This window comes from Hypanus sabinus, chromosome 2 (assembly GCF_030144855.1).
Source record: "Hypanus sabinus isolate sHypSab1 chromosome 2, sHypSab1.hap1, whole genome shotgun sequence".
Lineage (NCBI taxonomy): Eukaryota > Metazoa > Chordata > Chondrichthyes > Myliobatiformes > Dasyatidae > Hypanus > Hypanus sabinus.
Window position 1 is genome coordinate 113,065,729 of NC_082707.1, and position 21,368 is coordinate 113,087,096.

At 44.3% G+C, this 21,368-nt stretch overlaps 1 protein-coding gene across 8 annotated transcripts in view; it reads right to left on the reverse strand.

The window, feature by feature from the left end:
- The window catches only part of LOC132382365 (zinc finger protein DPF3-like), a 207,308-nt gene that overhangs the window by 64,138 nt on the left and 121,802 nt on the right, over nucleotides 1–21,368 (reverse strand). For all 8 annotated transcript variants that reach the window (XR_009508304.1, XR_009508303.1, XR_009508302.1 and 5 more), the window contains 3 exons: nucleotides 18,145–18,237; nucleotides 776–851; nucleotides 203–340 (listed from right to left, as the gene is read on the reverse strand). Coding sequence is in view for 5 of the 8 variants with exons in the window: in XM_059952514.1 (XP_059808497.1) it covers nucleotides 203–340; nucleotides 776–851; nucleotides 18,145–18,237 (307 nt within the window). In the remaining 3 variants the exon portion in view is untranslated. The remainder of the gene's footprint in view (nucleotides 1–202; nucleotides 341–775; nucleotides 852–18,144; nucleotides 18,238–21,368) is intronic.

The window sequence follows — 21,368 nt, forward strand, 5'->3', positions numbered from 1 at the left end:
ACTGTGAAGCACTAAAACTTTCTCTGCTTGGCATTTCTGACAAATGCTTAGAAAGAAAAGCATTTTAATTTCAGCCAGAAGCTCCATTGTAAAATTAAGAGTGGCTTATGATGCGGGCGGATCAGTGAGTATGGGAGACCGCAATACGGATTTTTCAGATAATCCAAACACTAGTGTGGTTCAGGAATTGGGCTCAGCTTACATTTATGCCCGTCACTTTTCAGGACAGATGGTGAACAAGGCTCCGAATCTTGGTCGTCGTCTCCTTCCTCGTCAGCTAAGTGCGTGTGAGCATAGTGATAGCTAAGCCCAGGGCGATTCTTGTATCGCTTGCCACAGACTGGAAACAAAGGAAAGACCAAACAGTGGGACATTAGTCATGTAAAATCATTCTGAGTTACTATAAATTCATTCTTTTTTTCAATTGACTAATTGTTTTAGTAGAGAGAAGTATTCAAGGATACATTATGAATAAAAAGAGTACACAAGAAGGTAAATTAAAAACAGGCAAGAAGCAAATCACCACAGCTGCAGTCTATGCCCAGTTACTCATAGACTAAATCGGCAACTGCATAGTACCTTTGTCAGATGTTTTTGAGTTATGCTTTTGTTTGAAACTATCTGAAACAGAGAAGAAGAAAAAAGAGAAAAAGGAGTGAATTTCACAGAAGACAGAGCAGAGAGGAGATGAGACGGCTTTCACACATGCAAGAGAAAGGGAACAGAAGAAGTAGCTGGAAGTTCACACTTGTAAGCACCACAACAAGCTACTTACTGTCACACACATATGGCTTATCGTGATCTTCCTGCGAAGAGGAGTCTGTTTTTCTTTTCCCTCCTACACCACGTGTCTGTATTTAAAGAAAGGGGAATGCATGTTTAGAAAAGGTGGTTGCATCACAGCCTGGTCTGGAGGCTCCAATGCACAGCCTTGCAAGAGACTGCAGAGGGTTGTGGACTCAACCAGCTCCATCACAGGCACAACCCTCCCATCATCGAGGGCATCTTTAAGGTGCAGAGCCTCAAGAAAGCAGCCTCACCATCTGGGACACTCCCTTTTCGTTTTACTAATAATCGGGGAAGAGATACTGGAGCCTTATGACACACACTCAACAATTCAGGAACAGCTTCTTCCTCTCCGTCATCAGATTTCTGAATGCTCCATGAACCTATGAACACTGTCTCATTGCAATTTTTTTGCAGTATTTATTTTGTAATTTCTGATAATTTTATGACTTTGCCTTGTACTGCTATTGCAAAACAGTAAATTTCACATTGTGTAGACAGCAACATTAAATCTGGTTCTGACCCTGTTAACTTCGCAAAGAACAAATTATTTTCACAGTAGTACCACAAGGATTTCAGTGATTCAAAGGCACACCTCAATTGTGAAATGAACCCAGCTGTCAAGCCTGTGTGCAGGGATTTAAATTGAACTGCTGATGCAGGGGCATACATTACAGACACACACACACACACACACACGCATGTGTCAACATAGTTACGTATTTTCTGGGTGTCTACTGGTTCAGCTTGCAAAGCCCACATCCTTTGAATTAATATTTTTTTTAAAAAGCAATTAACTTACAGATTTTTGTACTCAAATTTAACGTAGAGCAGATTTTGAGTGGGACAGCTGAAGTTTCAGTAGGTGCATGCCAGCAGTGGAAGGAAACTGAGCTGATAAATTCAAAGCATTAAGGATACTGAAATACTGGAGGTAGAGTACAAGAATCCATTTGAGTATTGGTACCAAAATCATTAAATGCTGCTAGTACTGAAAAATGTACTTCTAAAGGTTAATACTGAAAACCCTCAGTGATGTGGAGATTGTAAAAAGCAGAAGGCATTTTGAAATTCATTTAAAGACTGGAAGAATTTAAAGATACACTGTGACGCTATATACACCCAACACATCAATGAAAGAGATTGAGATGCGACAAAGGCTTGCAAATTCCTACAGATGTACAGAACCTGGTACAGAGGCTCCGACGTGCAGGGTCACAAGAGTTACAGATACATTCACCTGCATCACGGACACAATCCTCTCCACCAATGAGGGCATCCCCAAGAAGGTGGTGTCCATCATTAAGGACTCTCACCACCTGTGACATGCTCTCTTCTCATTACTGCCTGTGGGGAGGGGAACCGGTAGACCCACATTCGGCAAGATACCATTTATAACTTCCCCACCCCACATTGAACCTGATACCCTTACCATGGGAAAAAAAGAATGATCATCTACCCCGTCTACCCCCAGACCTCAGCCTGAAACATTGACTGTACTCTTTGCCTGGCAGGATTTGTTGCTTGGATTTCCAGCATCAGCCGATTTTCTCTTCTTTATGCTCATAATCTAGCATGTCTTAACTTCTTTCACTGCAGGAAAAACAAGCAGTCTATTCATTATCCCCCTCAGAACTAAATCCAGGCAACAGCTCGGTGGATCTCCTCTGCACTCTCGCCAGTACTGTCATATCCTTCCTCCAGCAACACACCATATGCAGATATTACTCATTCCTCTTCTCCACCTACTCCATCTGCCCACACACTCCCTCCACTGATCCCAGCTGCCCCCTCCACCTTCCTCTCCTATCAGGTTCCATCATCCACAGCCTCTGTCACTATTTCCACTCTCCCTTCACCTCTTTAGACTGGCTCTCTCTCAGTCTCAAACCAAAATGTCAACTACTCCTTTTGCTCCCCGAAATGCACCTAGACTTGCTCAGTTCCTCCTGCATCTTATTTCTTGCACCAAACTCCAGAATCTGCAGTCTTTTATAAGCTTTCTATAGTGTGGAGACTGTTTGAAGGAAGTCAAGAATTCTTTCAATTTCCTACATATATATCAAAGTCTGACTGGCTAACTATTTCATAAAAGATAAAGCTATTTCAGGAGAGCTTCTTCAAATAAAATTTACCCTTGTAAATGAAGAGTTTCTTTTTGTGATGCATTTTAACTGTCTGTATTTTTATATAATCAGAGAGGAGTGTAAAAGCTGCTGTTTCAATCCGAACACCTTTGGTCTGTTGCTTCTTATTATCAGACTTTCAGACTGGGAAAAAAATAAGGTGAGAATCCTACACAAGATGTGGCATGCAATGCATTACTTACTGCAATTAGGGTCCAGGGTTACACTAACTTGGTTAGTGAGAACCCACACAAGTTGTAACATGCATTACTGCAATTAGGGCCCAGGGTTACACTAACTTGGTTAGTGAGAACCCACACAAGTTGTAACATGCATTACTGCAATTAGGGCCCAGGGTTACACTAACTTGGTTAGTGAGAACCCACACAAGTTGTAACATGCATTACTGCAATTAGGGCCCAGGGTTACACTAACTCTGTATTCGTAGGCTGAAATGCTCAAGCTTCAGATCACTAACAAAGACCTACAGAAAACATCACCAGCCTAAAATTAAAATGACTCACACCTACAAACTGGACTATGTAGCAGCGGGCTCTTACCACAGTCAGTTCATATGTCAGCTCATAACAACACAGCCATTATATAGAATGGAACTGCGTGTGCAGTTTGATTCTATCTGACCAGTTTCCATGGAGGATGCACTCATCAGACTCCAATGCAGAGGCAACAGACCATCCATACAAATACCACTCTCACCTTGAAGGCTAAATCAGGGACTTTCACGGCAAGATTACAGACATCAGCCTAGAGCACTGAATGCTGAGCAACCTCTTCCTCGAAGGACCGTTTGGATGCAAGGTTTTCTGTCTTCACTGATAAATACAGCCTTCATGCATCATTGAAAAAAATCAGAGTTGGGTTGGCTGACAACTTGACTCATGCTACAGAAGGCTTTCCAAGCGTAGGATAATGACTACAAAGTGCCCGTGTTCACATCACTACATACAAGATGTCCTCGTCTGCAACATTACATACGAGATCCCTGAGTCCATGTCATTACATACAAGATGCCCTCCTCTGCATCATTACATACGAGATCCCTGCGTCCATGTCATTACATACAAGATGTCCTCGTCTGCATCATTACATACAAGATCCCTACGTCCATGTCATTACATACAAGACATCCACATCCATGTCATCACAAAAGAGATGCTCGTGTCCATGTCATTACAAACAAGTTACCCTCATCCACATCATTATATACAAGATGCCAGCATCCACGTCATTACATACAAGTTGCCCTCGTCCACATCATTATATACAAGATCCCTGTGTCCACATCATTACATACAAGTTGCCCTCGTCCACATCATTCCATACTAGACCCCCATGTCCACATCATTACAAACAAGTTACCCTCATCCACATCATTATATACAAGATCCCTGTGTCCACATCATTACATACAAGATCCCTGCGTCCATGTCTTTACATACAAGATGCCCTCGTCTGCATCATTACATACAAGATCCCTGCGTCCATGTCATTACATACAAGATGCCCTCGTCTGCATCATTACATACAAAATCCCTACGTCCATGTCATTACATACAAGACGTCCACGTCCATGTCATCACAAATGAGATACTCGTGTCCATGTCATTACAAACAAGTTACCCTCATCCACATCATTATATACAAGATCCCTGTGTCCACATCATTACATATAAGACCCGTGTCCACATCATTACATACAAGATCCCTGCGTCCATGTCATTACATACAAGATGCCCTCGTCTGCATTATTACATACAAGATCCCTACATCCATGTCATTACATACAAGACGTCCACGTCCATGTCATTACAAACAAGTTGCCCTTGTCCACATCATTACATACAAGACCCGTGTCCACATCATTACTTACAAGACCCCCGTGTCCACGTCATTACAAACAAGTTGCCCTCGTCCACATCATTCCATACAAGACCCCCGTGTCCACGTCATTACAAACAAGTTGCCCTCATCTACATCATTACATACAAGACCCCCGTGTCCACGTCATTACAAACAAGTTGCCCTCGTCTGCATTATTACATACAAGATTCCTACGTCCATGTCATTACATACAAGACGTCCACGTCCATGTCATTACAAACAAGTTCCCTTGTCCACATCATTACATACAAGACCCCTGTGTCCACATCATTACTTACAAGACCCCCGTGTCCACGTCATTACAAACAAGTTGCCCTCATCCACATCATTACATACAAGACCCCGGAGTCCACATCATTACATACAAGACCCCCGGGTCCACGTCATTACAAACAAGTTGCCCTCATCCACATCATTACATACAAGACCCCTGTGTCCACATCATTACAAACAAGTTGCCCTCATCCACATCATTACATACAAGACCCCTGTGTCCACGCCATTACAAACAAGTTGCCCTCGTCCACATCATTACATACAAGACCCCCGTGTCCACGTCATTACAAACAAGTTGCCCTCATCCACATCATTACATACAAGACCCCGGAGTCCACATCATTACATACAAGACCCCCAGGTCCACATCATTACAAACAAGTTGCCCTTGTCCACATCATTACATACAAGACCCCTGTGTCACATCATTACATACAAGACCCCCGGGTCCACGTCATTACAAACAAGTTGCCCTCGTCCACATCATTACATACAAGACCCCCGGGTCCACGTCATTACAAACAAGTTGCCCTCGTCCACATCATTACAAACAAGTTGCCCTCGTCCACATCATTACATACAAGACCCCTGTGTCACATCATTACATACAAGACCCCCGGGTCCACGCCATTACAAACAAGTTGCCCTCATCCACATCATTACATACAAGACCCCCGGGTCCACGTCATTACAAACAAGTTGCCCTCATCCACGTCATTACAAACAAGTTGCCCTCGTCCACATCATTACATACAAGACCCCTGTGTCACATCATTACATACAAGACCCCCGGGTCCACGTCATTACAAACAAGTTGCCCTCGTCCACATCATTACATACAAGACCCCCGTGTCCACGTCATTACAAACAAGTTGCCCTCATCCACATCATTACATACAAGACCCCTGTGTCCACGTCATTACAAACAAGTTGCCCTCGTCCACATCATTACATACAAGACCCCTGTGTCCACGTCATTACAAACAAGTTGCCCTCGTCCACATCATTACATACAAGACCCCCGTGTCCACGTCATTAAAAACAAGTTGCCCTCATCCACATCATTACATACAAGACCCCTGTGCCCATGTCATCAGATACAAGACCCCCGTGCCCACGTCATTACAAACAGTCTGAATTGGAATTGAAACTTATTTCTATACAACATGTAGAGAAAGCACCTCGACCATGCCAGCTCACAGATCAAGCTCATTCTCTGAGTAACTTTCCCTGTTACCTGTCCTCTCCACAGGCCCAACAACTAACCTGCACCCCACCTCACCCCCAGATTCTACCACTCCACAGTGGGTAACTAACCCACCAGCCTGCATGTCTTCTGGATGTGGGAGAAAGCTGCACTGGGAAGAACTCCATGGAGCCATGGTCACACCCCAGTTGTTGGACGTGTGAGACAGTAGGTCTACTAGCTGTACCACTCCAGTGCTCATTAGAACACGTCACATCCCACTTGAGGAACATCTAATTCAAATATGTACACAATATGAAGAGTTTGCCTTCAACTGATTATTCCCAATCGCAGAAAAGGCCTGTAAGTCCCTAAGACATAGGAGAAGAAATAGGCCATTTGGCCCATAGAATTTGCTGATCCATTTTCCCTCTCAATCCCAATCTCCTGCCTTCTCCCCGTATCCCTCCATTCCCTGACCAATCAAGAATCTATCAACATCTGTCTTAAATATATGTAAAGCCCTGTCCTCCTCAGCTGTCTGTGGCTATGGTGAATAGAGTGGCCTCCAAATCAATTGCTCGGATCCTCTGTAGTCAATAAGAGCACTGACATTGCCCTCAGATGCAATTACAGCCCCTCACTAAAGGGTCAAGTGTTGAAGGGCATCCAGCTGATGAATGAACCAAGTGAGGACAGGCACCCAATCCCACAAAGGACAAGGAGAAATCATCAGAACAGTAACCTCATTTGTGCCACCACATTTATACGCATTGATACACTTTTATTATTGTCATTTGTACCAAAATATAGTGAAAACCTTTTGTTTGCAAGCCCATCAAGTCAGATCATTCTATATACAGTACATTGAAGGAGTCAAAAAAGAAAAAAACTAACAGAATTTATCTTTATTTATTGCGATACAGTGTGGAATAGGCCCTCTGGCCCTTGGGGCTGTGCTGCCCAGTAATCTCCCAATCTAATCCAAACTTAATCAGGGGACAATCTACAATGACTAATTAACTACCAAACGGTAACTGTAGGAGGAAACCAGGGCACCCGGATGAAACCCACACAGTCACGGGGAGAATGTGCAGGAACTGAACTCAGGTTGCCTATACTGAAAGGTGTTGTGCTGACAACTACGCTTCTACATTTACAGAGTACAGATCGACAAATACAGTGGCAGGGCCTTGCCTGGGTAGACCGAGAGACCAAGAGTCTGCCTTTATCATACAAGAGTCTCGCAACAGCAGAATAGAAGCTGTCCTTGAGCCTGGTGGTGCATCCTTTCAGGCTTTTGTATATTCTGCCCAACTGAACAGGACAAAAGTTAGACTGACAGGAGTGGGAGAGGCTGCTTTCCTGAAGCAGCTGGATGTGTAGACAGGGTCACTTATCAGAACTGCGAAAACCTGTAGAGAAGAAAAGTGTTTTGCAGCGAAAAGGGAGGGGTGAGGAGAAAACACAAAAGATCTGTTCAAAATCCTTATATAGAAGCTGTCCTTGAGCCTGGAATGAGTTGGTCTGCCAGATAGGAGGCGGGAGAGGAGAGGATATCTGTGGTGGGAGGGGTCCTTGATTATATTGGCTACGCTCCCAAGGCAGTGGCAAGTGTAGAAAGAGGTTATGAAGTTGACTGTGTTCACATATTTCTTGAGGAGAGCAGCTGCCATACCAAGCTGTGGGGCATCCACAGTACAGGTGACCCAGGTTCAGTTCCCGCCGCTGTCCATAAGGAGTCTGTACACTCTCCGTGACCACCAGGGTTTCCTTCGGGTGCTCGGGTTTCCTCCCACAGTTCAAAGATGTGGGATGGTCGATGGGATGGGTGGTTTAAGTGTGTGTCGATTTTAATGCAACTGATATTATGTGTGAGACATTGAGCATAGCAGCCTTAGTTGAGAGAGGGACAAGAATGGATGCTTAATGTTAGACAATAGACAATAGGTGCAGGAGCAGGCCATTCAGCCCTTTGAGCTAGCACCACCATTCACTGTAATCATGGCTGATCATCCACAATCAGTACCCCGTTCCTGCCTTCTCCTCATATCCCTTGACTCCGCTATCTTTAATTGCTCTATCTAACTCTTTCTTGAAAGCATCCAGAGAATTGGCTTCCACGGCCTTCTGAGGCAGAGCATTCCATAGATCCACAACTCTCTGGGTGAAAAAGTTCTTCCTGAACTCCGTTCTAAATGGCCTACCCCTTATTCTTAAACTGTGGCCTTTGGTTCCGGACTTCCCCAACATCGGGAACATGTTTCCTGTCTCTAGCATTCTCAATCCCTTAATAATCTTTCATGTTTCAATCAGATCCCCTCTCATCCTTCTAAATTCCAGTGTATACAAGCCCAGTCGCTCCAATCTTTCAACATACGACAGTCCCGCCATCCCAGGAATTAATCTCGTGAACCTGTGCTGCACTCCCTCAATAGCAAGAATGTCCCTCCTCAAATTTGGAGACCCAAACTGCACACAATACTCCAGGTGTGGTCTCACCAGGGCCCTGTACAACTGCAGAAGGACCTCTTTGCTCCTATACTCAACTCCCCTTGTTATGAAGGCTAACATGCCATTAGCTTTCTTCACTGCCTGCTGTACTTGCATGCTTATTTCAGTGACTGATGTACAAGAACACCTAGATCTCGTTGTACTTCCCCTTTTCCTAACTTGACACCACTCAGATAGTAATCTGCCTTCCTGTTCTTGCCACCAAAGTGGATAACCTCACATTTATCCACATTAAACTGCATCTGCCATGCACCTGCCCACTCACCCAACCTGTCTTAAGTCACCCTGCACTCTCCTAACATCCCCCTCATATTTCACACTGCCACCCAGCTTTGTGTCATCTGCAAATTTGCTAATGTTACTTTTAATCCCTTCATCTAAATCATTAACGTATATTGTAAATAGCTGTGGTCCCAGCACTGAGCCTTGTGGTACCCCACTAGTTACTGCCTGCCATTCTGAAAAGGACCCGTTAATCCCTACTCTGTTTCCTATCTGCCAACCAATTTCCTATCCATGTTAGTACACTACCCACAATAACATGCTGTAGTTTTGCCCACTTAACTCCTATGTGGGACCTTATCAAAGGCTTTCTGAAAGTCCAGGTACACTACATTCACTGGCTCTCCCTTGTCCATTTTCATAGTTACATCCTCAAAAAATTCCAGAAGATTAGTCAAGCATGATTTCCCCTTCGTAGATCCATGCTGACTCAGACCGATCCTGTTACTGCTACCCAAATGTGCCGCTATTTCATCTTTTATGATTGACTCCAGCATCTTCCCAACCACTGATGTCAGGCTAACTGGTCTATAATTCCCTGTTTTCTCTCTCCCTTCTTTCTTAAAAACGGGATAACATTAGCCACCCTCCAATCAGCAGGAACTGTTCCTGAATCTATAGAACATTGGAAAATGATTGCCAATGCATCCACAATTTCTAGAGCCACCTCCTTAAGTACCCTGGGATGCAGACCATCAGGCCCTGGGGATTTATCAGCCTTCAGTCCCATCAGTCTACCCAACACCATTTTTTGCCTAATGTGAATTTCCTTCAGTTCCTCCGTTACCCTAGGTCCTCTGGCCACTATTACATCTGGGAGATTGTCTGCGTCTTCCCTAGTGAAGACAGATCCAAAGTACCTGTTCAACTCGACTGCCATTTCCTTGTTCCCCATAAAAAAAATCACCCGTTTCTGCCTTCAAGGGCCCAACTTTGGTCTTAACTCATCTTTTCCTCGTCACATACCTAAAGAAGCTTTTACTATCCTCCTTTATATTCTTGGCTAGCCTACCTTTGTACCTGATCTTTTCTCCCCGTATTGCCTTTTTCGTTATCTTCTGTTGCTCTTTAAGAGCTTCCCAATTCTCTGGCTTCCCACTCATCTTTGCTATGTTATACTTCTTTCTCTTTTATTTTTATACTGTCCTTGACTTTCTTTGTCAGCCACGGTTGCCCCTTACTCCCCTTAGAATCTTTCTTCCTCTTTGGAATGAACTGATCCTTCACCTTCTGTATTATTCCCAGAAATACCTGCCATTTGTTGCAGGGCTTCAGTGCGTTTGAAAAGATGAGAAAGAAGTAAAACTGCCGGGGGGGGGTGGGGGGGGAGAGGAGACGGAGAAGGGTGTTGTGTCACACCTGCATTCAGAGCAGACACAATGCAGGTCTCATCCACTGAGTCCATCGGGATAGACCTCAGAGGTGTAATCACTCTGAAAGGATAATACCACAGAATTCCCAACTAGTCACCGGGACATTGAGGAACAGGACAGATCCTCTGATAACTTTATGCGATTGCAGTGAATCGGCTTGCTAATACAAGTTGATGGGACTTATTCTGGCTGGCATTCTGAGACGGCAGGTCAGTGATCTGCTACGGAGGTTGACTCTGTGGTTAAGGTGGCATACAGTTCATTGGTCTTCATCAACTGTGGGATTGAGTTTAAAAACCGAGAGGTAATGTTACAGCTAAATAGGACCCTGGTCAGACCCCACTTGGAGTACTGTGCTCAATTCTGGTCACCTCACTACACGAAGGATGTGGAAACCATAGAAAGGGTGCAGAGGAGATTTACAAGGACGTTGCCTGGATTGGGGAGCATGCTTTATGAAAACAGGTTGAGTGAACTTGGCCTTTTCTCCTTGGAGTGATGGAGGATGAGAGGTGACCTGATAGAGGTGTACAGGATGATGAGAGGCATTGACCGTGTGGATAGTCAGAGGCTTTTTCCAGGGCTGAAATGGCTAGCAAGAGAGGGCACAGTTTTAAAGTGCTTGGAAGTAGGTATAGAGGAGATGTCAGGGGCAAGGTTTTTTTATGCAGAGAGTGGTGAGTGCGTAGAATGGGCTGCCGGCGACAGTGGTGGAGGCAGAAACGAAAGGATCTTTTAAGAGACTCCTGGACAGGTACATGGAGCTTAGAAAAATAGAGGGCTATGGGTAAGCCTAGGCAATTTCTAAGATAAGGACATGTTCAGCTCAGCTTTGTGGGCCGAAGGGCCTGTATTGAGCTGTAGGTTTTCTATGTTTCTATCTTTAATGGGACTTCTGTTGTTTGGGATATATATAAATGACCTTGATATAAAAATGGATGGGTGGATTAATAGGTTTCCAGATTATATGAAGATTGGTGATGTTGTGGGTGGCATAAAAGACCGGCAAAGGATGCAGACAGGTATAGATCATAAACACAAGTTGTTGGGAATCTTGAGCAACACACACAGAATACTGGAGGAACTCAGCAAGACAGGCAGCATCGATGGAGTGGAATAAACTGTCAACATTTTGGGATGAGAACCAGTAGCAGGACTCAAGTAGATCAGTTGCAAATATGGGTGGGAAAAAGGGCAAATGGAGTTTAATCTGGAGAAATGTGAAGTGTTACACGTTTGGGGGGGGGGGGGGGGAAACGTCCAGGGACAGTGCTCATGGCAAGACTCTTAACAGTGTTGAGGGTTCTTGGGCTCCAAGTTAGTAGCTCCCTGAATGGTTGAATGGGTGGTAAAGAAAGCATATGGCATGCATGCCTTAATTAATTTAAGAACTGAGTTCAAGAGTCGAGAAGTTATGTTGCAGCTTATTAAAACTCTGGTTACACCTCGTTTAGAGTTTTGCATTCAGTTCCCATAATAAGAAGGATGACGAGGCTTTGTAGAGGATATAAAAGAGGTTTACCAGGACGCTGCCTGGATTAGAAGCCATGTATGTGCTACAAGGAGAGGCTGGACAACTTGGCTTGCTTCATCTGGAGAGGCTGATGATGAGGAGAAATTTCATAGGGGTTTATAAGATTATGAGAAGCATAGATAGAGTAGTTATCTGGTATCGTTTTCCCAGGATTGAGGAAATATCTAATATCAAAGGGCATGTATTTATGGTGCGGGCTAAGTTCTAAGTTCAGACGTGTATAGGACAGATTTTCTACTCAGAATAGTGAGTGAACACATTGCCAGTGGTGGTAGAGGCAAATTTGATAGAGGTGTTTAAGAGGCTCTTCAACAGGCACACGAATATGCAGAAAACGGGAGGAAGAATATGGGCATGGTCTAGGCAGAAGAGATTAGGTTAGTTGGGCCAATAGTTAGTTTGGTTAGTAATGTCATTAGTTTGACACAACCTTGTGGGTCATAGGACCTGTTCTGTGCTGTGCTCGATGTTCTATCCTTGTGTTTCCTTTGATATATGTCTGCCAGCCTTGCTGGGCCTTCCCTTGTATGCAGTCACATAGTCGTAGTGTCAGCAAGCCTGATGGAAAGACTGCTGTTACAGATTGTCCCAACAGTACCCACGTCCCAGGCCAAAAGCCTACGTAGGAGTTGAGGTGGGGCATCTTTGAGACGGGTCCATCTTTCAATATAATGAATCGACTGTTGTTCAGCTTCACTTTCTTGTCCAATCACAATTATGCTCGACTCCACTCTCTTCCAAAAATCTCATTCTAGCTTTGTAGCCTAATCAGCAACTAAAAATACATGTGGTCTCCTCTTCTGTCACAATGAGGCCACACTCAGTGTGGAGGAGCAACATCTCATACTCCGTCTGGGTAACCTCCAACCTGAAGGCATGCAAATGGATTTCTCTCATTTCCGTAATTACTTCCCCTCCTTCATTCTTCCTTTTTGCATTTTACCATCCCTTCTCTTCTCCTAACCTGCTCTGGTTCCCCTCCTCCTTCCCTTTCTTCCGTGGTCCACTGTCCTCTCCTATAATATTCCTTTTGCTTTAGTCCTTTTACCTCTTCCACCTACAGCTCCAACTACTTACTTCATCCACCAGCCCACCCAGCCACCTTCCCCCTTAGCTGGCTTTACCTCTCACCTGCTGTCTTATACTCCCTCCCCTCTCCCCACCTTCTTATGCTGAATTCTGCCCCCTCCCTTTCCAATCCCAATGAAGAGTCTTGGCCCGGAACATTGCTTGTAGATGCTGCCTGATTTGCTGAGTTCCTCCGGTATTTGTGGGCTTTACACAAGAAACACTTCAGTGGAAGGCTGCTGCAACTGGAAACGTCAATGTGAAATCAGCTATGACACAGCTCAGTGAGTAATTAGCCACAGGCCTGTGATTCTGAAAACATTCGAACATGAAAATGCAGAGCCCTACCACAGGGTCTTGCTGGCTTCACAAGAAATTAGGCTCAACATTTGCTGAAACTTATTGTTTCATAGAAACATAGAAAACCTACAGCACAATACAGGCCCTTCAGACCACAAAGTTGTGCTGAACATGTCCCTACCTTAGAAATTACTAGGCCTACACATAGCCCTCTATTTTACTAAGCTCCATGTACCTATTCAAAAGTCTCTTAAATGACCCTATCGTATCCGCCTCCACCACTGTTGCCAGCAGCCATTCCATGCACGACCTGCCCTTGACAAAGCCATGTTGACTATTCCTAATCATATTATACCTCTCCAAATGTTCATAAATCCTGCCTCTCAGGATCTTCTCCATCAACTTACCAACCACTGAAGTAAGACTCACTGGTCTATAATTTCCTGGGCTATCCCTACTTCCTTTCTTGAATAAGGGAACAATATCTGTAACCCTCCAATCCTCCGGAATCTCTCCCGTCCCCTTTGATGATTCAAACATCATCGCCAGAGGCTCAGCAATCTCCTCCCCCCATCTCCCACAGTAGCCTGGGGTACATCTCATCCAGTCCCGGTGACTTATCCAACTTGATGCTTTCCAAAAGCTCCAGCACATCCTCTTTCTTAATATCTACATGCTCAAGCTTTTCAGTCTGCTGCAAGTCATCACTACAATCACCAAGATCCTTTTCCATAGTGAATACTGAAGTAAAGTATTCATTAAGTACCTCTGCTATTTCCTCCGGTTCCGTACACACTTTCCCACTGTCACACTTGATAGGTCCTATTCTTTCACATCTTATCCTCTTGCTCTTCACGTACTTGTAGAATTTCTTGGGGTTTTCCTTAATCTTGCCTGCCAAGGCCTTCTCATGGCCCCTTCTGGCTCCCCTAATTTCCTTCTTAAGCTCCTTCCTATTAGCCTCATAATCTTCTAGATCTCTAACATTACCTAGCTCTCTGAACCTTTTTTACGCTTTTCTTTTCTTGACTAGATTTATTACAGCCTTTGTACACCACGGTTCCTGTATCCTACCATAACTTCCCTATCTCATTTGAATGTACCTATGCAGAACTCCACACAAATATCCCCTGAACATTTACCACATTTCTTCCATACTTTTTCCTGTGAACATCTGTTCCCAATTTAAGCTTCCAAGTTCCTGCCTGATAGCCTCATAATTCCCCTTACTCCAAGTAAATGCTTTTCTAACTTATCTGCTCCTTTCTCTCTTCAATGCTATTGCAAAGGAGATAGAATTATGATCACTAACTCCAAAATGCTCTTCCAATACCAGATCAAGTACAGTCTCTCCTCTTGTAGGCTTATCTGAATATTGTGACAAGAAACCTTCCTGAACACACCTAACAAACCCCACCCCATCTAAACTCCTACCGAAAAGCAATGAGAAAGTGCTGAGTGTGACAAAGAACAATTGCGCACAGCTGTTACACACAGCAAAGACATGACACTGGGCTCATTTGCTATTTTAGCTGCTGAACAGAGTCACAAACCACTGACAAGGTCAGATCAAAGCCCCACCTGGAACTCTGAGAGCTGACAGCACTACCTTCTTACTGATGGGGTGTGGAATTACACTTCACAACCATGAATGGACACACTGAAACCATGAGTATGTGTTGAAATGGATGAGTGCATGGTATGCGACTGTATGGCAAAATGGGGAAAGGGTTAGTTTTAGAGAAGCTTTGAGCAGGGCTGATCACCTGTCCACATGCAAGTCTAGCTCACACAGTTAATTCCTATCACAGTCACAGACCTCCAGCCAGGCTAGGTCCCATCAACCAATGTTCTCTGTCTTCCATAGGCAAGTCAATTCTGAGTCTAAATGGTTAATTCACCACAAATCCCATGCATCTGGATGAGTCTCCCATGAGCGACCTTGTCAAAGCCTTACTACAACCCACATAGACAACATCCACAGCTCTACCTTCATCGGTCACCTTCGTCACTTCCTCAAGAAGCTTAGACAGGTAGAACTCAAGCACAGGTAGCCAAGTATGATTTTTCACAATCTGTAATGCATTTTATTGTGAATAAAGCATAGCGTTCGATTTACCCTATATTACAGGGTAACATAACATTATTATGTTATCGTGTTTATTTGATTGCACCTCACATTAATGGTGACAGGAGGAACTCACTGGGACAGGAAGCATCTGTGGAGGGAAATGGACAGTCGGTGTTGAAATGCACAGGTGAAGGGTCTCAATTTAAAATGTTGACTGTCCATTTCCCTCCAAACATGCCTGAAAAATCTGTTGGAATTCTTCGAGGAAATGACGGACAGGGTAGACAACAGAGAATCAGCGGATGTTGTTTACTGGGATTTTCAGGAGGCCTTTGACAAATGAGACTGCTTAACAAGATAAGAGCCCGTGGTATTACAGGAAAGATTACTAGCATGGACTGAAGGTTGGCTGACTGGCAGGAGGCATAGAGTCAGAATGAAGGGTCCCTACTCTGGTTACCTGCCGGTGATGAATGGGGTTCCACAGGAGCTGGCATTGGGATTGTCTCTTTTCACGATTTACGGCAATGCCGTGGATGACGGAATTGATGGATTTGTGGCCAAGGTTACAGATAATACGGAGACAGTTGGAAGGGCAGATAGGGCTGAAGAAGCAGGGAGTCTGCAGAAGGAATTAGATGGATTGGGAGAACGAGCAAAGAGGCGGCAGATGGATATAGCGTAGGGAAGTGTATGGTCAGGCACTTCGTTAGAAGGAATAAAGGCACAGACTATTTTGTAAACTCGGAGAAAATTCCAAATTCAGAGTTGCAAAGGGACTTGGGAATCCTCATGCAGGATTCCCTAAAGGTTAACTTGTAGGGTGAGTGATAAAGAAGGCAGGTGCAATATTAGCATTCATTTCAAGAGTATTTGAATACAAGAGCAAGGAAGTAATGTTGAGGTTTATAAGGCATTGATCAGACCACACGGAGTATTGTGAGCAGTTTTAGGCCCTTTATGTAAGAAAAGATGTGCTGGCATTGGAGAGGGTCCAGAGGAGGTTCACAAGGATGATTCTGGGAATGAAAGGGTTAACATGTGAGGAGTGTTTGTTAGGTCTGAGCCTGTACTCACTGGAGTTTGGAAGAATGAGGGGATCTCATTGAAACCTAATGAATATACCTAGACAATGTGGATGTGGAAAGGATGTTTCCAATAGTGGAAAATACAGCAAGAAACAGGCCTTTCTGGCCTTATGAGCCTCACCATCCAGCAATGCCTGATTTAATCACAGGACAGCTTACAATGACCAATTAACCTACCAACCTGTATGTGTTTGGACTGTGGGAGGAAACCAGAGTCCCCAGAGAAAACCCACATACGAACCCCTTACAGTCAGCAGCTGGAATTGAACCCATGTTGTTGGTATTGTAAAGCATTGTGATACCAATATGTTTTCATCCCACCCCTTTTGTGTTCTCACTCCCTGCTGGCCTTGTTCATTTGTTCCGATTCTCTATTAACCCATTGACCACATGACCTTGTTTATCAACAAGAGCCTCGGCCTATCAGAAATATTCCTGTGTCCTCCTTCAACCTCTTTGAAGCTTTAAACCAAACTGGTTTCCTCTCAATTCTGAAAATGGAACTTCAGTCTGAAACATTAGCTGTTTTTCTTCCCCCACAGTCACTGACTGACCTGCTGACCCTTCTGCTTTTAGATTAGATTTTCAGCATCTGCATTATTTTTATTTTCTAGGAAAAAGTTTCTTTTTTGGGTGGCACCTTCACTAAAGGAGCAAGGAGTAGCAGCACTTCTATCTTTATTTCAAGCAGAATATAAGTTAAGAATATTTAGAAGTGTGTATCTCTCCTCTCTTTTGCAAGAGCTCATGCAAAATGGAAGCTCCCATTCCAGGAGTTTTCGGTTACTCTATTATAAATATTTCGCAAATCAAGCAGCGCTTCTAAGATAATACATTCTGACATAATAAGAAAACTATTGGCCACTGGCCTTCGTAAATCAGAGCACTGAGTACAGGATGTTATGTTGAGCTTGAATGAGATGTTGGTGAGGCCATTGTGTGCAGTTCTGATTACCTATCTGCAGGAAAGATATCAGCAAGCTTGAAAGAATGCAGAGAAAGCTTACAAGATGTTGCCAGGACTGGAGGGCCTGAGTTATGGGGAACAGTTGAATAGATTAGGACTTTATTCCCTGGAGCACAGGAGGAAGAAGGGAGAACATACAGAGGTGTTCAAAATTGTAGGTGGGGAATTAGAGAAAGGGTACATACAGACAGGTATTTTCCCTTTGGGTTCGGTGAGAATAGAACCAGAGGTCATAGGCTTAGAGTGAAAGGTGAAATATTTAAGGGGAGGCTGAGGGGTAATTTCAGAGGATGGTGAGGGTGTGAAATGAGCTATCAGCAGAGGTGGTTGGTGAGGGTTCAACTGCAACATTTAACAGAGGTTCGGTGGTATGTGGATTCAAGGGGTATAGAGGGCTATGGTCCAGATGTAGGTTGATGGGAACAGGCAGAATAACAAATTGATTTGGACTGGATGAGCCAAAGGTCCTATTTCTGTGCTATAGCTCTCTATGACTCTATGACCAAGACAAGTATGTATAAAACTTAATTATTTAAGTAAAAACTTGCACTATATACGACACTCATCTTATTTTGCAACTTTATCGAGTAATTTTACAGGAAAAGACGGAACATTTTTCTGAATTTAAGAATGATCTGTTTGTCGTATTTCATTTTCTGCACTGTACTTACCCGTCCTCGGGGTTTGTTTTTGCGTTTTGGCACTTCATCTTCCACATCCTCCTCCTCCAGGTCTTCCACGTTCTCCTCGTTGCTTAAAACTCTCTGCAGCCAACAGAAAATATAGATAACTATTTGAAACACCTCCATCCCACTGCATTACTGCAATTATTTTCATCTGTCTGTCTACTTCACTTTCAATATCACACTATCTATCATTAAGGAAGGACGATGAAGGGTTAAAACTTACTTTAAAACTGTGAGGACCCTGGTCTTGCATCCCCCCCACCCCCCAAACAGATCAACTGCTGAAGCTTCCTCATCTCTGCAACTATGCATATTTACTATTCACTGCAACAGAACAACGCACACATGGTGGCCATTTTATTAGGTACATCACCTGCTCATTAATGCAAATATAATCAGCCAATCATGTGGCAGTAACTCAATGCATAAAATCTTGCAGACATGGTCAAGAGGTTCAGAACAAACCTCATAATGGGGAAGAAAGTTGATCTAAGTGACTTTGACTGTGGAATGATTGTTGGCGGCAAACGGGGTGATTTGAGTATCTCAGAAACTGCTGATCTCCTGAGATTTGCACACACAACAGTATCTAGAGCAGGGGTTCCCTGCCCTTTTTTTATGCCATGGACCCCCCCAGCATTCACCAAGGGGTCCATGGACCCCAGGTTGGAAAACCTTGCTCTAGTGTAGAGATAGAGAATGGTGCAAAAAACGAAAAACATCCAGGGAGTGAATTACGTGGGTGAAAACGCCTTGGAAATGGGAGAGGTCAGTGGAGACTGTTTCAAGTAACAGTAACTTACCAGGCATGACAAGAAGAGCATCACTGAGCACTGAAGTGGATGGGCTACAGCCGCAGAAGGCTGAGAACATACAGTACACTCAGAGGCTGGTTTATTAGGTACCAGTGGTATGGAATAAAGTGACCACCATGTGTAGAACACAATAGAGAATGCAACACAGGAACAGGCCCTTCAGCCCACAATATTTACACCAAACATGATGCAGAATTAAACCAAGACTCTTCTCTGCCCGTACATGATCCCTATCCGTCCATTCCCTGAGTATCATTGTGTCTATCTAAATACCTCTTAGTGTGCAACCTTCCATTACTGGCCCCAGGAACCCATTGCAGACACCCTCTACTTCCTGTGTAAAATAAATCTCTTTTAAATATTACCCTCTCACCTTGAAGGCATGGCCTCTAGTACGTGACACTTCTGCCCTGGGAAAAGAGCCTGACATCAATTTAAGAAATTTCTTTTCAGGTCTCCCTTCAGCCCCTGCTGCTCCAAGTCTGTCCATTTCTAGCATGTATCCTCTAATCCAGGCAGCATCCTAGAAAACCTCTTCCGAAACCTTTCTAAAGCCTCCACACATTTCTTTTAATGGGGGCAACCAGAACCCCACACAATTGAACCTTCAGCAGACATGGTTGCTAATATCAAACCTTGGCTTGTTCCAACTAAAAGGGCGCCTCACATTTAATATTTCCTGGTTGATCACGGTGTCTGCTGCTGCCAAAGGCTCTAGGGAACAGTTCATTGATGTGATCACACTAGACAAGGCAATATGCAGGAAGTCTGTCATGACCGATTCTCTTATCTGGGTCAAATCGCTTACATTTTGAGAATATAAACATCAAAGTTTTTTGTTTGAGGTGAAACTCATCCATTTGCTATTGAAATGTCAATAGGTCAGAAATGACACCAAGAGATATGACCCCTCTCGAGCCCATTCATCCTTTGCTGAGGTTCAGTGTGGGAGGCAACAACATCATGATCTGCATGAGGAAGGGAGTTACCAGGCCTCCACTGTGGCTAGCAGTAAAATAGGGAGAACTGCGTAACTAGCTGCAGGTGAATGGGGCAGTGCGTCAACAGGAGCTCATAAGGAGGTGCACAGCCATAGGCAAGAGCGAGTGTGGGAACCAGGGAGAGGATCCAGGGGAAGAGCCTTGCTTGTTCCGGATGGGAGCAGTGATGATGGTGAGGCATTCCACACAGAATTCCAGGCCCACCACGCACAGACACAACTCCTCCCTGGCCAGCTTGAAATATAGTGCTATCCTGGGTCGACTATGAAACGTTTAGCTTGTTTACACTGAAATCAGAACAGTTCGGTGGAGACACAAGAGACTGTAAACCAGGGTTCCCAACCTGGGGTCTATGGACCCCATCGGTTAACGGTAGAGTCCATTGACATAAAAAGGTTGGGAGCCCCTGCTGTAGATGCTGGAATCTGCAACCACACGCAGGCAACTGAGAGTATGGGTAGGACATTCTCCACACAAAACCTTGCTGATTTTCCTTGATAGTATCATGCTTTTCCAAATGCGAGTAAATTCTGATACCTTATGTGAAGGTGTAGAGGTCTTGACGAGGAAGGTTTCAGCAAGAATGCTTCTCTTCTTAACCCAGTTGCTAGTAATGGCAGTCAGTGGAGAGGAGTGGCATGCAAGATGAGGGGGATCAGGAAGAGGTTCAGTTCCCCTGATGACTCTGCAGAAAGTCTGCTTCTCTCAGACCACATGGCTTGGCTGGAGCAGCAGCTGGACTTACTGAAGAGCATACAGGAGGCACGAAGCATCATAGACAGGAGTTTCAGAGATGGCAGCTGTGCCAGAGGTTCAGCCAGCCATCGAGATGAGCACCAGAAGGTGCATGCAGGTAGTGCAGGAGCTCCTCCGTAGTTACTCCCTTCTACATAACATTTCAATACTGATGGTCTCTTGAGGAACTGCAACAGCAGCAGCTGCTGATTTAACACCCTGTTGTACAGCAAGGTTGGTCAAAGTGTGGAGAGATAGGGGACTCTTTAGTCAGGGCCACAGTATCTGAGACACAGGATGGTATGTTGTGTGTACATACAGCTTCAGTGTTCCACCACCCCCAAAAGCACCAGTTGGCTCTGTTCTGTCTTGGACAAATCCTGTCTCTGAAAGTCCAGGTATGTTCAGAAAACCAAAGGTCCAATGCCATATACAAATTTGCCCATTTGACACAGCTGTCACTGGACAAGTTATAGATGGCAATGAGTCAGCTTGTCAGAGTGAGACAGCACACTGAGTGAGTGGGGACGCAGCAAACTCTCACTGAACATTCGTAAATCTGAGGAGTTGATTGTTAACTTCAGAACGGGGATGGAGGGTGACAGACTATGTTGTCAGGAGAGAGTTCCCGGGTGTTTACATCTCAGATTATCTGTCC